Genomic DNA, 17,599 nt, shown 5'->3' with positions numbered 1-17,599 from the left:
AACCTCAGAGCCCACCCCCAGATACACACTTCCTCCAACAAGGCCACACCTCCTGATTCTTCTAATCCTTCCAAACAGCTCCACTCCTTGGTAACTAAGTATTCAAATATATCAGCCTGTGGGGGTTGTGATAGTTTGAATGAAAATGGCCCATAGGCCCATTGGGAGTGGCACTGTTAGGGGGTGTGGCCTTGTTGGAGTAGGTGGGGCTTTCTTGGAGGAGGTGTATCACTGGGGGCCAGCTTTGAGGTCTCAGAAGCTCAAGCCAGACTTAGCGCTCACAGTCTCCTCCTGCTGCCTGTGGATCAAGATGTTGAACTCTCAGCTCCTTCTCCAGCACCATGTCTGCCTGTGTGCCGCCATGCTTCCCGCCATGACAATAATGGACTAAACCTCTGTAAATGTTTTCCTTTGTAAAAGTTGTCCTGGTCATGGTGTCTCTTCACAGCAATAGAAACCCTAACCAAGACAGGAGTCATTCTTTTTTCTTTTTAAATGATTTATTTTTATTTTATGTGCACTCCCAATGGGGGAGGCATTCTTATTCAAATCACCACACTCAGAGAGAACTTATCCTGTCCTTTGAGTACTTATCTATATGTTATGTCAATTGACAGTTTAAGTTTTTAAAAAATTAAATATTAACTCTAATATTAATATTTTCTACCGTACATTTATTTCCATGTCATTTCTAATTTTTAATCCTTTTTTAGAATTTATTTATTTTTATTTCGTGTGCAGTCATGTTTTGCGTGCATGTATGTCTCTGTAAAGGTGCTGGCTCCTCTGACACTGGAGTTACAGGCAGTTATGAGTTGCCTTGTGGGTGCTAGGAATTGAATCTGGGTCCTCTGGAAGAGCAGCCAGTGCTCTTAACTGCTGAGCCATCTCTCCAGCCCCAGTTATTTCTAAATTTTATTTTAGTATTTAGAAGTACATTTTAGACAGTTTACTCTGCAATTTGCCCTATTCTCTCTTCTTATTTTATCACATTGTTTTTGTCTGTGTGATTCACATAGAGTTTCATGTGAATGAAGTGTTTTTGTATCTTCTTTTACATTTATCCTATTATTCTATATTCATTCAAGAGTGCATTGCCTGCTTCCTGCTCTTCCAAAGGATCTGAGTTTTGTTCCCAGCAGCGATGCCAGGTGGTTCGTTGTTATAAGAGCCTACTTCTTCATGATTCTGTCATATACAGAAGACAAGCAAGACATCTCAACCAATTGGATTCTTGGACTTTCTGTAAGGAGACCGTTGTTGTTGGAATAGTAGGACCACAGCCTTTAAGTAACTCTAATAAATCTCATTTTTATACTCATAAATTCATTCTATCAGTTGTTTCTCTAAAGAACCCTGACTAATACATCAGGTTAGCCTGGTTCACGTGACATGATCCTATTAAAAACCCTAAGGACCCCACCAGAAAACTCTTAGGTCTGACAAATTGTTTTCAGCAAGGTTGCTGAATACAAAAACAACACAAAAAGACAAGTAGCTCAATTCAAAGAACCACAGAGGCTAGGGATCGCATAAGGGGGTAGGAGGCAGGTCTCCCCTGAAAGGGGAAATCGAATAGGTAGTCATGGATGGGTGGGGGGGGGGTAGGCAGATGGACAGACTGGAACAGAGGGATCTAATGGAGAAGGGAAAGGGAAGAGGAGGGGAAGGGAAGGGAAGGGGTACAAGGACAGCTAAAATGAAGGGCAATTTGAAGGGACATATGGAAACCTAAAATAGTAGAAGCTTCCTAAATTATATACACAAATGAAGGTGATCTAAGTGAAATCACCAAGTAACGGGGAGACAGAGCTCTAGATTGCGGGAATGGACAAGCAGGATAGCATAAGTTGAAAGCAGCACACTAAACTAAGGAAACAATTTGCTGTGATCAGACAGCCTAAAGAATGAGGGAAAATCGTTGCCAAATATAAACAATGGGGAGTAGATACCTAGAATCTACAAGGAACTGGGGTGGGGGAAGTAAAGCAAACAATTATTAAAAAAAATAAACTGGAATTTTTTTTTTCAGGATAGGGTGTCTCTTTGTAACAGTCCTGGCTGTCCTGTCTCTCACTTTGTAGACCAGGCTGGCCTCGAACTCAGAGATCTACCTGCCTCTGCCTCTCAAGTGCTGGGATTAAAGGCATGCGCCACCACTGCCCGGCTTGGAAAAAAAAAAATGTTTTAATAGAAATGCTCCTTCTTCTTCGGGAAAACATGAAATGTCAGATGATGCCAATGCTGGGATCACCCAGGGACCCAGGATTAGGAGGTTTCCCTTTGAATTCAGCAGCGGTTTTAGGGGCTTGTGGTCGTAGTCAAAGCCATGGCCCATGATCACGGACGCAGGTAAAGCTGAAGACAAGGAGAGAATCCCGGTCACCAAGCTGTGGCGCCTGGTTAAAGACGTGACAGTCAAGTTAGAGATCTACCTGTTCTCCCTGACCATTAAGGAATCTGAGATTATTGACTTTTTTTCTGAATGCATCCCTAAAGGATGAGGTTCTACCAGTACAGAAGCAGACCCGCTGGCTAGCGGACCAGGTTCAAGGCTTTCATAGCTACTGGGGACAATGATGGTCATGTTAAGTGCTCTACTGCCGAGGTAACCACTGTGACCTAAGGGGCCATCATCTTCACCAAGCTTTCATGGTATGGAGAAGCTACTGGGGGAACAAGATTATCAAGCCCCACACTGTTCTGTGCAAGGGGACAGGCCGCTGTGGTTCTGTGTTGGTGCATCTGATTCCTGCCCCCAGAGGCACTGACATTGTCTATGCTCTGTGCCCAAGAAGCTACTGATGATGGCTGGTACTGATGACTGCTACATATCAGCCAGGCGCTGCACTGGCACCCTGGGCAACTTTGCCAAGGCCACCTTTGATGCCATCTCTAAGACCTACAGCTACCTGACCCACAATCTCTGGAAAGAGACTGTTCACCAAGTGTCCTTATTAGGAATTTGTCGACCATCTTATGAAAACCCACATCAGAGTCTGTTCAGAAGACTCCAGCTGTGGCTACCACACAAGGGTTTCTATACAAGCAAAATAAAGTGAATTAAGTTTGTTTAAAAAAGGGGGGGGAGGGAATACTAACACCCTCAGCTATCAGAGAAAGGCATATCAAAACCACACTCAACACGCCTTTAATCCCAGCACTCAGGAGGCAGAGCCAGGCAGATCTCTGTGAGTTCAAGACCAGCCTGGTCTACAGTGTGAGTTCCAGGAAAGGTGCAAAGCTACACAGAGAAACCTTGTCTCAAAAAACCAAAAAAAACCAAAAAACAAAAAAACAAAAAACAAAACAAACAAACAAACAAAAAAAAAACACCACACACTCAGATTCCATCCCACCTTGTTAGAATGGCTGCCATCAATAAAGCAAACACAATAAAAGATGGGAAACATGTTGAACAGAACCCTTATCTAATGGTGTGATTGTAAATTACTTTAGTCCCTATGGAAATTGATATGGAGTTTCCTCTAAAATCTGAACTGGAACCACCAAAAGACACATCTATGTGTGGTGGTACACACCTTTAATCCCAGCACTCAGGAGGCAGGTGTTAGTTATTTTGGCACTCTCACTCGGCGAGGAACACATCCTGAACACGACAAATCCACAGAAGAGGTGTTTATTAATATAGGATAGAAGCGACATGACAGGCCTGTGGGAAACACACACACGGTCATGAGAAAAGGAAGAGAGGAGAAGAAGAGAAGAGACTGGTGCAGAAATGGCGCCGGCTTTTTAAAGGGTGGGCTGCGCATGCGTACAGGAACGCATGTGGCTACTCCATGCATGCGCATAGATTACATGGCCACACGCGCTTTACGAAGCCATGCAAAGCCACGGAGTCCTAGTCACGCGTGATGTTTTGACCCGGAAATGGCTATTTTGAACCGGAACTATTTTGAACCGGAAATAACTAGGCTGTCCGCCAGGCAAGCCCAACCGTGTGGGCATGTTGTGACTTCCTATCATTCCTGACTTGTTTTTCTCTAAAAAAAGAAAAAAATGTGGATTAGTGGGTATGGGGCGCTGTTTCTCTCAAAGACTGCTTCAGGCTGAATGGTGGGTGTCGATTGGTTCTTGGGGGGAAATGGGAAACTGGCTCCTGAAGTCCTGGGATGAAGTCCTGCAGTTGTGTCCATCCTCCATGGTGCAGCTGGTCCTGGGATGAAGTTCTGTCATGCCTTGTCCCGCAGCTGTCCATCCTTCAGGGTGTGGCTGGGAACCTTCTGTCTGGCAAGACACTGGTGACATAAAAAGCTTAGAGAAAAGACTCATTATTATTTTATTTTTGGAGTTGACATTTATCTGAGGTAGATCTGACCTGTCCGGATGGAGACATGTTAAAAAGGTGGCTGTGATGTTTTAGTACTCTGCTTAATTTTTATCCAAGACAAGCCTTATTTAAGGTAGTTTATTTAAGGCACCTGTTTGTTTTATTAATTTAGTATTTAGGAAACACAGATGATCAGTTGCTGAGTATTGAACAGTGATAGATTGTTATATCCTTACCGCCTGGATATTTTGATAGTCCTTTTGCCTCCGGCCCTGTGTGGCCCTAGTTGGGAAAGGAAGGGGTGATACCTTATTCCTCTGGAATTGGTGACAAGGCAGTGGATCCTAGTGTCCTCTGGAGCTTGAGAGTGCAAGAGAACCTATTTTTTTAATTAGGGACAAGGCAAAGATCATGGCCCTGTCTGTATGCACATGAGAAACACAGGTGGTAACTTTAAAGTGAGACAATGAGCTCTTATCTTAGTTGGAAATCTTTTTCATTAAGTAACTCTGAAAGTACAATTAAATCTGGTGAGGTAAGTAAGGCTGTCCTCTGTACCCGACAATAGAAAGGAGTAGTGACATCCTAAAACTCCCAGGACTGAGTCAATGGCTCTGGTGTCCAGAAGGAAAGAACCAACCGGATCACTTCCCTGCTGAGTTCTGGGTTCCCTGCTGTGTCTGTAGCCAAGCCTAGGTTTGCTGGAGGTCTTAGCTTGATGTACCCATGCATCTTGGTGCCTGGGGGCAGTCAGCTGACTGGTTGTCTTAATAGGCAGCACCTTTAACAAGACTGTTGATGGCCTGGCAGGGCATTTGCTAGCCCATGGCCTTTTTCACTTAAAACAGGGACCCAACAGCTTTTGGGAGTCAGCAAATGCCAGCACTTGGCAATGTTGTTTTCGGGCTTTTATCTCTTCCCTGGCACACCTTAAACGCCACAGATGACTCTTTTGCCCATGGGGTCAGGAGCCTTGCTCTCCAGATACTTAACATTTAGCCGGAACAAGAGACGGATTTTACTCTGTGTCCTGAATTTTTTCCTGACAATGGGGGATCCAAGTCACGGCACCAGAATGTTAGTTATTTTGGTGCTCTTACCCCACGAGGAACACGTCCCAAACACGACAGATCCACAGAAGAGCTGTTTATTAATATGAGATAGGAAGAGACAGACGTGACAGGCCTGTGGGAACACACACGTGATTAAGAGGACAAGAAGAGAGGAGAAGAGGAGAAGAGACCTGTGCAAAATGGCGCCAGCTTTTTAAAGAGTGGTTACTTCACACATGTGTAGGCTACATGGCCGTGCGCTTTATGCAACCATGCAAAGCCAGGGAGTCCTAGTCACGTGCGATGTTTTGACCCGCAAATGGCTATTTTGAACCGGAAATAACTAGGCTGTCCGCCAGGCAAGCCCAACCGTGTGGGCATGTTGTGACTTCCTATCAGCAGGGGCAAGCCAATCTCTGAATTTGAGGTAAGCCTGGTCTACAAAACGAGTTTAAGGACAGCCAGGACTGTTACACAGAGAAAGCCTATCTTGGAAAAACAAAAACAAAAGATAATCTATAGCATTCTTGAGTATATACCTGAAAGAATCTATCTGCATCGACATACTAACGTGACCACTTTACGCTCCCTTCCCTGCCCTCCCACAGCAATGGGATTGAAGGCAGGCATGCATTGTCAAGGTCTCTCTTGGTGGAACTGAGGCTCTCATGCTTGGGCAGCAAGTGTTCTTATCCACTGAGCCCTCTCCAGTCCTTAATCTTTTACATTTGTTTACATCCATGTGGAATTATTATAGAATATGTATTTCCCTACTGAATAATGGTGTGGAAAACTTTTTCAAGCTTTTGTCCATATTCACTTGTAAGAGTACTTACTATCCAGGCGTTATATACATTCAAATTAACTAATTAAATGATGTGCTGTATACTAACTTCAGGGCCTCAAGAATACCCATTCTATAATTGGTAACTGTTTAACCATCCTGGATTTGTCCTTGTAATTTCTTAATGTCTTTCAAAGATGTCATTAATTTTGTTAAGGCCCATCTCACTAATTTTTTTTTTTTTTTCAGATTAAAGCATTTTGAGTCCTAAGAAATATGCTTAACTGGGCATTATTTTTTCCCTACTTCTGTGATGCAGATCATGTTCCTCTTTACACATGGCACACTAATTTGTGTGGCTGTGTTGGGGACTAAAGTGAGAAGCATGATCATGTACACTGAGCACATTGTAATGAGCTACAGCCCAGCTCTGCTGGGAGGTCCTGCTGGATAGAAGTTGCAGTCTACCATGGCCTGGCACTCTCTGAGATCAACAACATGGATCCCCACCCCACAGCAGAAGGCACCCTGTTCTGGGCCTGACCTTATTTGGAGACCCGTTTTTCTGCCCTGATACCTGACTTAATCTCTTCCCTGCAGCTTTCCCCCTGTGCCCATATGGTAATTAGACATTGTGATAGGAGCTTTTTTTTTTTTTTTTTTTCAGAGGTGAGGACTGAACCCAGGGCCTTGCACTTGCTAGGCAAATACTCTACCACTGAGCTAAATCCCCAACCCCAGAACTTTGTGATAGGACCTAAGACTTGTATTAGGAGCCTTGTGATAGGTGTGCTGTTTAATTCAAATTAGGTGATCCCCATCCTATAAATCTCCCCCTCACTCTGGAATAAAGTTGAGCTGACTCACTGTAGCTGTCTCCTGGAGAGCTTTCTCTAATATGTTCACAGGCCCTGTGCAAAGCATTCTGTTGCTGCTTCTGCCCCTTTATCCTCATGGACTGGTGGCCAATGGACCGTGAAGAAAAAGGGGATCCCACACAGCTCTAATGCTTTTTGTTGTTGTTTTGTTTTGAGATAAGGTTTCTCTGTGTAGCTTTGGAGCCTGCCCTAGAACTCATTCTGTAGCCCAGGCTGGACTCCAACCCACAGAAATCTGCCTGCCTCTGTCTCCTGAGTGCTGGATGGAGTTAAAGATGTCCACCACCAATGTCCAGTGCTAGTTTCTTAAAATACAAATATTCAGTTGTTTTAATACTATGTGTTGGCCTATCTTCCCCTATTGAACTTGATACCTTTCCTGCAAATCAATTGTTTACATATATTTACTCTTTTTCATTAATATATCTGTTCTTACAGAACTACCTTAACATGATTGCTGTGGCTTTACAAGAAAATCTTGAGCTGGGCGTGGTGGTGCACATGGCTGAGAAGCAGAGACAGGAGGACCTTGGGAGTTCGAGGCCAGCCTGGTCTACAAAGTTAGTTCCAGGACAGCCAGGGCTGTTAAACAGAGAAGCCCTGTTTTGAAAAATCAAAAACAACAAACAAAAGAAAATCTTGAAATTAGTATATGTTTCAGTTTATTTTTTGTTCAAGTGCATATGTGTTTATAAATGTGTGTTTGAATGCCATGTGTCTGCAGGTATTTGCAGAGGCCAGAAGGCACTGGATCCCCTGAACCTGGGTTTACAGGCAGTCGTGAACAATGAGATGTGGGCACTGGGAACTGAACTTAGGTCCCTGGGGAGAGCAGTGTGCAGTCTTAACTACTGTGCCATCTCTCTACCCCTCAAGTTTATCCTTACTTTTGAAAATAGTTTTTGTCATCCTACTATTTTCTTTTTTCTTTCTTTAAAGATTTAGTTATTTATTTAATGTGTATGAGTGCTCTCTCTGCATGTATGACATTAAAAAGGAAGAGGGCATGAGATCCCACTATAGATGGTTGTGAGCCACCATGTGGTTCTGGGAATTGAACTCAGAAACTCTGGAAGAGCAGCCAGTGCACTTAACTGTGGGAGCCCACAGAGACTCCAGCTTGTGGCTTGATTCCATCTTTACTCAAGAGTTCAAGCTTGTCTTTGCTCCTTATGGCTGGATAATAGGATGTTTGGCCAAAGGCAGTTACTAGATGTTTTGAAAATTAAGGTGTTTATGCTTGTTTGTTCCTTGATCCATGATAAGGCCTTTTGCTCTTCTTGCTTTGGGTATAAAAATGCTATGAGAAATAAACTGGGGGCTGCTGTGGTACTGACTGAAAGCCCTCCTGAACCTATTCTGTGCCTCTGTCTTTTATGTCTTTTTCCTATTTGTTTTATTCTCAATCCTCACTCCCCTATTCAAGACTGTCTGACAGGTCTGGTGGTATCTGAAACAAAACGTGGTGCCTGAACAGTGGACCTGAATACAGAGGATCCAGTGAAGGACACTTGTAGTTGGAGAAACACTTGTTTAGAAACTGGTGACTCCTGCATTTTTGACGGAGGTCAGAAGTTTAAGAAGATATCATTTTTTGTTTTTTCCCCGAGACAGGGTTTCTCTGTGTAGCTTTGCGCCTTTTCCTGGAACTCACTCTGTAGCCCAGGCTGGCCTCGAACTCACAGAGATCCTCCTGCCTCTGCCTCCCAAGTGCTGGGATTAAAGACATGTGCCACCAATGCCCGGCTACATTTCTAAGTTACACAATTCAAAAGTAAGGACGGAAGGAAGAAAATGAAGTAGCCAAAGAGAGGGCAGAGCACAGGGAGGAAGGACGCACTCAGGTTTGGTCAGGCTTCCACAGAGTAAGCTCAGAAGCCAATCAAGCGTGGGCTGGAGACCCACAATCAGGATTCTGGATCCTGCAGAGTCAACTAACTTAACATGTAAAAGTCATTATTCTCTCATTTGTTTCCCCTTAGAAGCAACGGAGAGGTATATGAGGACTAGGTGATGGCAACCGCAAGACAAATATTTAATTTCAAACATGGTACATAGTGCTGTAGAATGATTTAAAATGAGAAAGTAAAACTGACTGCAGTTAATGTCTACTATTTGAAGAAAAAGAATAATTAAGTCAATTTAAAATAGCATTATTTCTTACAAAAATTTAGTTTTGAGTCTTACCATTTAGCTTCAACCTCTTCACTTATATATGAAAACAAAACTAAAGAGTTTTACGTTTTAGTAGCAGACTCAGTATTTTGAAAAGTTTTATTATTAAGATATTGAAAGAGAACACTCAAGAAAACACTAATCTCTTTCAAAACCTCAGACTTGGGGCTTTAGTTCTTCATTTCTTTGCTTTTTCCTCTAGTGAAGGAAAGGGGAAACATGGAGATACAAAGTATCTTAAGGAAGAGAATGAACAATCTGTGAAAGATGGCTGAGATTCACTTAACTATAAAACAAACAGAAGCTAATGTGATACAGGTGTTCAATGAAGTGAACAGTTCATTATTAACAGTTAATAATCAAAAACTTGTCAAACACACACCTGTCAGGTCAACATCATGTAACTTGTATAAACATGTAAATAGTCTGTCTCTTCCCTAACCATGCTGCCACAATGAAACTATCTAGAAACACAGGGACATCACAACCAAGACCTTCAGGGACACAACTGTCCACAATGAATGCACTTTCCTGAGATGCCCTACCAATGACAGTTCTACTCACTGGCTAAACACATGTAACATTTATACCATAAATGTAACTCACTGACCAAGGATCAGGAACAAAGTGTGATCGCACAGTGACAGTGTGCTAGACCACTGCCATGGTGACATCTGACCACACTTCCCGCATCAGCACGCCCTGGCAGGTACAAGTCAAGAATCTGAGTGGACAGGCCATCCAGATCATTTCCTTTGATGACTGTTCAAGTTTTAGCAACAGTGGACCAGTGGTATCTTTTCTCTTAGGGAGGTCGTTGCAAACATTTGCTGAGGGACTAAAATTCCTAAGCTCTCTCAAAGTGTGCTGTAAGAATAAAAGAGACAGTGTTCAGATATCTGTCAATTTCCTCCTTTTGACATTGTATCCTGCACAGTATACAAAGATACTGTGCATATATGTGTGTATAGTCATCTCTATACATTTCTCTCTCTCTCTTTTTGGAGATGGGGTTTCACCATTAAGCCAAAGCGGGCCTTGAATTTGAATCCTTCTACCTAAGCCTCCAGAGTGTGGTGATTATGCAAGAGCTACCTTGCCCAGATGAGTATATGTAACATATATGTTAATGTATTAATCCGTAAATACACTTAAAACATAACTGGAGATAGTAGCATGTATTTCTAGCATAATGGATCTACATTCAAATTATACATTTAAACAAGATCTTCATTTATAAGTACAAAACAGAATTTTAAATGCTAAAACCATTAATACTTTGAATGCAGTCATTTTATAGCCTAAAAAGGCTAAACTCAAGAAAATGAAAGCTGGAAAATATGAGGTAGTGATACCCAATTTGTGGTACTTTGATCCTTTATGAAATATACAAAGACTGTAAGTGAAAGGGAATCTGAATTCTAAGAAAATATGTGGCAAAGGTATATAAGATCCTAGTAAGAGGTAAAAGTCGAAGTAGAAATATGCCCAAGCTGTATTTCACAAACCGCCAGACTTGCAATAGTGACAGCAAACATAGGCTAACGCCCCCAGCAGCCTAAGTCACAACGGAAGCTGGGTATGGCGGCATGTGTGGATTCCCAGTACTTGGGAAACTGAGGCGGGAGGATCAGGGTGTGCTTGCAGCCAGCCTGGGGTACACGGTGAGACCCTGACAAAAAGGGGAGAGGGTGGGAGCTAAGAACACAACCTAGTGACAAGATGCTTCTCCACCATTTATAGGACCCTGGTTTAATGCCCGGCACCATGAAAAGTGGGCGTGGTGAAGCATGCCTATAGTCTTAGCACTCAGGTGGCAGAGGCTGGAGGATCAGAAGTTCAAAATCGCTCTAGGCAGGCATGAAGTCTGACACCAGCCTAAGATATGTGAGACTGTTGTAGCACTGACTGCTCTTCCAGAGGTCCTGAGTTCAATTCCCAGCAACCACATGGTGGCTCATAACCATCTGTAATGAGATCTGGTGCCTCTTCTGGCTATTACACATAACAAATAAATATTTAAAAAAAAACCAAAAAACCAAAAAACTAGATTACTAACAATTCTGCTTCATCATTATAATTTGGGTAAAACCTGTGTTGTGGTCATTGGTAAGAAAGGGGGCTGGAGAAATCAAATCAGAGAGGGAACTCAATCCATAAGACACAGCAAGTGGGTTGTTCCTGATGTGACATGAATCTGGATCCATCGGAACGGCCGTTAAAACACATAGCTACGCAGTTATGCCAAAGTAGATCTGATCTGAGACCCAGGAATGTAACTTGTAACAAATCCAGGATGCTGCTGCTGTTGCTGGCTTGAAACATACACACCCTGAGGGTGAGGGCTATAAGGAAACAGTAGTCAGGGTGCAGCTGTGGCTGACCTGTCACTCAATATGTAGACCAGGCTAGGCTTGAACTCCAGAGTTTCCCCTGCCTCTGTCTTTCAAGTGCTGTGATTAAAGGTATGCACCACCACAGATGGCTCATCATGTAAGTTTTAAATACTCATAACAGTGTTACAAGTTTATTACATGTTCAACTATTCTGTATATAAATACACACATATCCAGCACATATATACATACATACATATATAAAAATGTATACATAAAAACTCTAACGTACATATTTATGGTGAATGGAAGAGAGAAAGAGAGAACCTAAAGGGTTGTAACTGATACAATTAGTAGTTCAGGAAATTTTCTAAAATTTAACTAAAAAAAAAATGCATACTTAAGGGCTGCTACAGAATCCAACGGTATGGGAACAGACCCAGACTATAAGGTGTTTTGATTTGGGGGGGGGGGGTTGTTTTTTTTGAGACAGGGTTTCTCTGTAGCTTTGGAGGCTGTCCTGGAACTCGCTTTGTAGACCAGGCTGGCCTCGAACTCACAGAGATCCACCTGCCTCTGCCTCCCGAGTGTTGGGATTACAGCTGAGTGTTGGGATTACAGCTGTGTGCCACCACTGCCCGGCCCCTGGTTTTTTCATTTGTTGAGACAAGGTTTCATTATATAGCCCTGACTGGCCTGGAACTCTCCCTGAGTTCTAAAAATCTGCCTGCCTTTGCCTCCCCAAGACCTGGATCTAATCACTGATACCAGATAAACTTGGAAATAAATAATACAAATTCAAAATTGTTGCTAGTAGTAAAATTTAAAATAAGAACTTTATCTTTGTGTGTCAGAATCATACACAATCTTATTTCAGTTTTTTGCAAATTGATGTGTTTGTGTGTAGTGCTGGAAATTGAATCCAGGGCATTTTACATACTGCAGAAACATTCTACCACTGGGCTACATACCTGGACCCAACTAATCAACAAAACAAAACAAAAATTAGTCATAAAAAAGAATTCATTTGGCAAATGTACTATTTGTAGCTAACAATCACTTATTAAAAAGAAATTTCTACCAAAACTCTTAGATATACAACACCTGATTTCTGGACCCAGCTGAGCTTTTATTTTACAGACCAAAATGCAAGAAGAAAAATATACTACAATAATTAATGAAGCCGTTCCAACTTTGCTTGGAGAGATTTAAAATTCCCAGTGATGGCTTGTACTGCTACTGAAGAACTCATTGACTGGAGTTCAACCAGATAACCACAAACAGCATCCAGGCAGAGGTTTGTAAATCTTCTCCTGTAAAGAGAAAGACATCAGATCACCCATTTACTTCTGTTTTAAAATAACGATTTGTTCATTTATTTTTGCATGTATGAGTGCTTTGCCAGCATGTGTGTATGTGCACCATGTGCATGTCTAGTACCCTCGGGGGCTAGAAAAGGGCACCAGGAACCCTGCAGCTTTTGCTATGAATGGCTGTGAGCTGTTATGTGGGTGCTGGAACTTGTACTCAGGACCTCTGCAAAAGCAGAAAAGTGCTCTTAATCCCTGAGCCCTTGATTCAGACCCTCAACCATCTATACTTACACCCACTTCCTTCAAAGGGCTGCTTCAGACCAGGTTTTGATTGACTTTCTAACAGTCCCATTGAAAAACGGATTAGAAAACAGTAAATGGTAAGTAGCAGGAAACAGAGAGGTGAATAAGGTGGAGGTCAGCTACCTTATAATCACCTTTTTCAATTTGAAGACTGTTAGCTGAGGAGGCACTAGAGGATGATTCCTGTTATTATTATTTACACCTTTTCAGCTTTTAAAAAGACTTTTCCTTGAAATCATACCACAAAGACATAATAGAAATGTCTCGGTCCTAGGTCATAAGAAGGAGCATAAAGTAGTTGTAAATTATTTTCACTTTAGAAAATTTAGGACTATGGTTGAAAAATTTCTTATCTTTCATGAATGATAATGGTTAGGTGACCATTTAAATAGTTATTGCTAATGTACCTAAGAAATTCTTTAGTGCTTCTTTGTAAGATCTAGAGCAGTGGTTCTCAACCTGTGGGTACCAACCTCTTTGGGGGAGGCATAGTATATATTTACATTACAATTCATAACAGTAGCAAAATTACAGTTATGAAGTAGCCATGAAAATAATTTTACGGTTGGGGTCAGCACAACAGGAGGAGCTGTATTAAAGGGTTGCAGCATTAGGAAGGCTGAGAACCAGTGTTCTAAGAGCATTCCATATCCACTCTCAACTTGTTACCCAGGTACTTACTAGAAACACTTAAACCTTTTTCTATAATACAGTATTTAATTTATAGTTACCTCTCACAATTTAAAACTTGGCTTGGATTCTCAACGTATCTTGTTAGTAATACATGGATACAATCCAAAAGGTGCAGTGGCCTTTTCACTCTGTTCCAGAATGGATCCTATGAAGAGAAAACCTAAAGAGATGACAGAGGCTTAAAAAGAGACAAAATGAAGCAGGCAGATGATGCTGCCTATATACGTTTCAGTCTGCCTACATTTACATGGGATTTATTATCATTATAAAGAAAAACTCTACAAACTTACTTCTTAATTTTAGGAAGAAAAGTTTTTGACCAAAAAAATCCTAGCTAGTCTTAATTTCTCTCCCAAGTATGTTAAGCCAGATAGCTTTGTCTGAGAATGCTCTTGCCTAGTCAATACATTATTGGTCAGCAGGCTGTTCATCATGTGACACCTTTTTTGATTTTTTCACCTGTAGGAAAGGATCAATAAGAATTGCCTCATTAACTTTGAGTCACTCCAGAGTTACTTAACGTCTTAGTGAGTTCCCTGACTTTCTAAGGATGGAAACAAATTTCTAAGTGAATAAATTTTCTTAATTTCTAAATTAAGTGATTTCCCTTAACTGCTACCCTTTCTCTTTTTAAAAATTTATGTGTATGGGTGTTTTGCTTTGTATACACAGACACAGTTTATCTTACAACTCATCAAGTGTGTGTGTGTGTGTGTGTGTGTGTGTGTGTGTGTGTGTGTATTTTTCCTATTTATTTATGTTGGTTAAAGAAGTCTTTGGAATCCAAGCAAAATTCCTTTAAAAAGCATTAGAAGCTGAACATGGTGTCCCATGTCCTTAATCCTAGTCCTCAGGAGGCAGAGGCAGGCAGATGTCTGTGAGTTTGAGGCCAGCCTGGTCTACAGAATGAGTTCTAGGACAGCCATGTCTACACAGTAAAACCCTGTCTCAAGAAAGCAAAAGAAAGAAAGAAACAAACAAAAATAATAAAAGACCACATTGTGATACTTTTTAGGAAGAATAACTGATTTATCATTAGAACATGTAATATGAAATTAAAGAAAAACTGGTATTTCTATGGGCTGTGACCCATTTTCCTTTGAATTTATGCAGTCTGATCCTAGAGTAAAAGAAACTAGCAGTCACAGAACCATAATCTGTTATTACCTACACTTTGGAAGGCCCCAGGATGCACTGTCTGTCTCTCCAGTATTGGGATTACAAACATACACCATTGCATTGAGTTTTTGATATGGGTCCTTCGGATCCAACTTGGGCTAGAAGCACTTTACTTCTAGGCTGAGATCTCCCTATCCTCTACCAAAGGTTTCTTAAAAAATGAGGTTCTATGAATAAATGTGCTGTTAATTCTGTTTGCTTAAAGCAAGTAAGGGGGGATTACAGTTTAGTAGTAGCACACTTGGCAATCATAGCAATGCCCTAAGATCTGATCCCCAGAAAATTAAGACACGAGTAAATGCATATACTTATGGGTTTTTTGTTTGTTTTTTAGGTAGAAGTTTCTCTGTGTAACAGCCCTCCTTGGCTGTCATGGAACGTGCCCTGTAGACCAGTCTGGCCTCAAACTCAGAGATCTACCTGCTTCTGCCTTCCTTCCAAGTGCTGGGTTTACAGGTGTGCGCCACTACTGCCCGGTTAATTATATGTTTACCTATGTAAAATATTAGTATTTCAAAGCAAAGCAACCCTCAGTTAAGAGTTGCACAGTGAAGCCAATCTCCATTGAAATCATTTAGCCTAAATGATAAGATACCCACAATCATGCAATCAAAATACCTCATTCTGTATCTTGGGAAACTTAGGGAAGATCATTTTATTTTCCTTACCCGTGACTTGAAGAGTTGATCGTAAACTTCTAGTAGTCGAGGTAAAGGCACTCCAATTTCATTCATGGTCTGTATAACAAAACCAACATCCCAGTTTAAAGTACAAACTTGCTGCTCCAAAAACTGCACAATAAAATCTGGAAAAGAAAATTTACAAAATTCGGATGAGTGCTTTGCCTGCATGTACCAATGTACACCATGTGCATGTCTGTAGCAGGAATCTTAAAAGGTTCTTATTAATAAAATCAAACCTGAGCCAGTTATTAGGGTGAACACTGGAAGATCAGAGAAGCAGAACAAGCCACACTACCTCACCTGGCCAATTCCTCAGCTGATCCTGTTTCCTCAGACTGGATGCCTCTCAGCTGAACTGTGCTGCTCCAAAGCCTAAAAGCTTAACCAGCCAAATGCTTCTAGTTTCTGGTCTTCACGACTTACATATCTTTCTCTTTCTGCCGTCACTTCCTGGGATTAAAGGCTTGAGTCACCATGCCTGGCTGTATCCTTGAACAAATGGATTTCTGCCTCTGGAATGCTAGGATAAAAGGCGTGTGCTACCACTGCCTATCCTCTATGTTTAATATTGTGGCTGTTCTGTCTCTGACCCCAGATTAGTTTATTAAGGCGCACAATATTTCGGGGAACACAATACCACCACACATGTCTGGTGTCAGTGGAGGCACAGACATTTGTGCGCCCCCATGTGGATGCTGGGAACTGTACTCAGGTCCTCTGTAAGAGCACCAAGTACTCTCATTGCTGAGCCAGTAGCCAGCCCCAGAAATATGGAACTGTAACTCTTGATTCAGCAAACTGCCTAACTGTCGTATTATTAAGTGAGTAGTTTCTAGTGACTATCGAAAGAGGAATTTCAAACATATCTGCGGGCCAGGAGGTAGGTCATTTGGGAACATGGTTGCCTTTATGGCATCAAAACAAAGTTTGACACCATGTAAAAAATCCAGATGTGGAGCTACAAGCCTGTAACCTCAGCAGTAGGGAGACAGAGACAGGTGGATTCCTGGGGCTTGCTGACCAACCAGTTTAGCTTACTAGGACTCTCCAGGCTACGCTATCTCTAAACAAACAAACAAACAAACAAACAAAGCTAAGTAATACTTAGGAAAGTTTCCTGAACTCCATATTGATGCTTATGAATGTACATAAGCACCAGCTCTCTCTATACACAAAAAACAATAAACACATTTTGGGGCATATTCTTTGTATATAGAAGGCCTTAGGTGTAATCCCCAGGACTAAAACCCCCCCAAAACAAATAACCTCAAACAAACAAATGAAAGTAAGATATATACATGCAAACTGGAGACAGAAAGTAAACTTATAGTTGCCTAGGGCTGAAGGTAAGGACAGACTAGGAAGTGATTAACTGTTGAGTACAGGGTTCCTTTGGGGGATGATGACAATTTCCTAAAATTAGACTGGGTCAGGTTATGCATACAAAAGTTTGTGCTAAAACCATTAAACTGTACACTATTAAAGATATTAGGAGAAAATTGTAAAATCTGAAAGAATGTAGAGAATAATTATACTGCTGGAGAGGACTTGATAATTGCATCATCTCTATTTTAAAAACACTCAACAGCCTGTCAGAAAGGACTACTACACCCCAACTTTAAAATATTAACATACTGAGTTTTCAATACTCTACCCTTCATGTACTCAGGGTTTTTTTCAGGCAGGGTTCACATACAGCCCAGGTTGGCCTCAAACTCTCTACACAGCTGAGGACAATCTTAAATGCTTGATCCTCCTGCCCCATCTTCCTGATTGCTGGGATTACAGGCAAGTGCCAAAACACCTGGCCCAATACGTATTTTAAAAGATCTAATTATGGTTTCATTCTTTTTGGTTTTTCGAGACAGGGTTTCTCTGTGTAGCTTTGGAGCCTGTCCTGGAACTCACT

General features: G+C 41.6%; 1 protein-coding gene and 1 pseudogene across 1 annotated transcript in view; one reads left to right on the top strand and one right to left on the bottom strand.

The window, feature by feature from the left end:
• The first annotated feature begins 1,612 nt into the window (after positions 1–1,612).
• LOC118596179 lies at positions 1,613–3,067 on the top strand (annotated as a pseudogene).
• Positions 3,068–12,213: 9,146 nt separating this feature from the next.
• The window catches only part of Nup155 (nucleoporin 155), a 43,527-nt gene continuing 38,141 nt past the window's right edge, over positions 12,214–17,599 (bottom strand). The window contains exons 24-26 of the mRNA XM_036206925.1: positions 15,676–15,819; positions 13,867–13,973; positions 12,214–12,832 (exon numbers count right to left, since the gene is read on the bottom strand). Of these exons, the coding sequence (XP_036062818.1) occupies positions 12,694–12,832; positions 13,867–13,973; positions 15,676–15,819 (390 nt within the window). The 3' untranslated portion in view covers positions 12,214–12,693. The remainder of the gene's footprint in view (positions 12,833–13,866; positions 13,974–15,675; positions 15,820–17,599) is intronic.

Source organism: Onychomys torridus, chromosome 15, assembly GCF_903995425.1.
Source record: "Onychomys torridus chromosome 15, mOncTor1.1, whole genome shotgun sequence".
NCBI classification, from domain to species: Eukaryota; Metazoa; Chordata; class Mammalia; order Rodentia; family Cricetidae; genus Onychomys; species Onychomys torridus.
The sequence above is the reverse complement of the archived record's forward strand: the minus strand, read 5'-3'. Positions and strand labels throughout refer to the sequence as shown.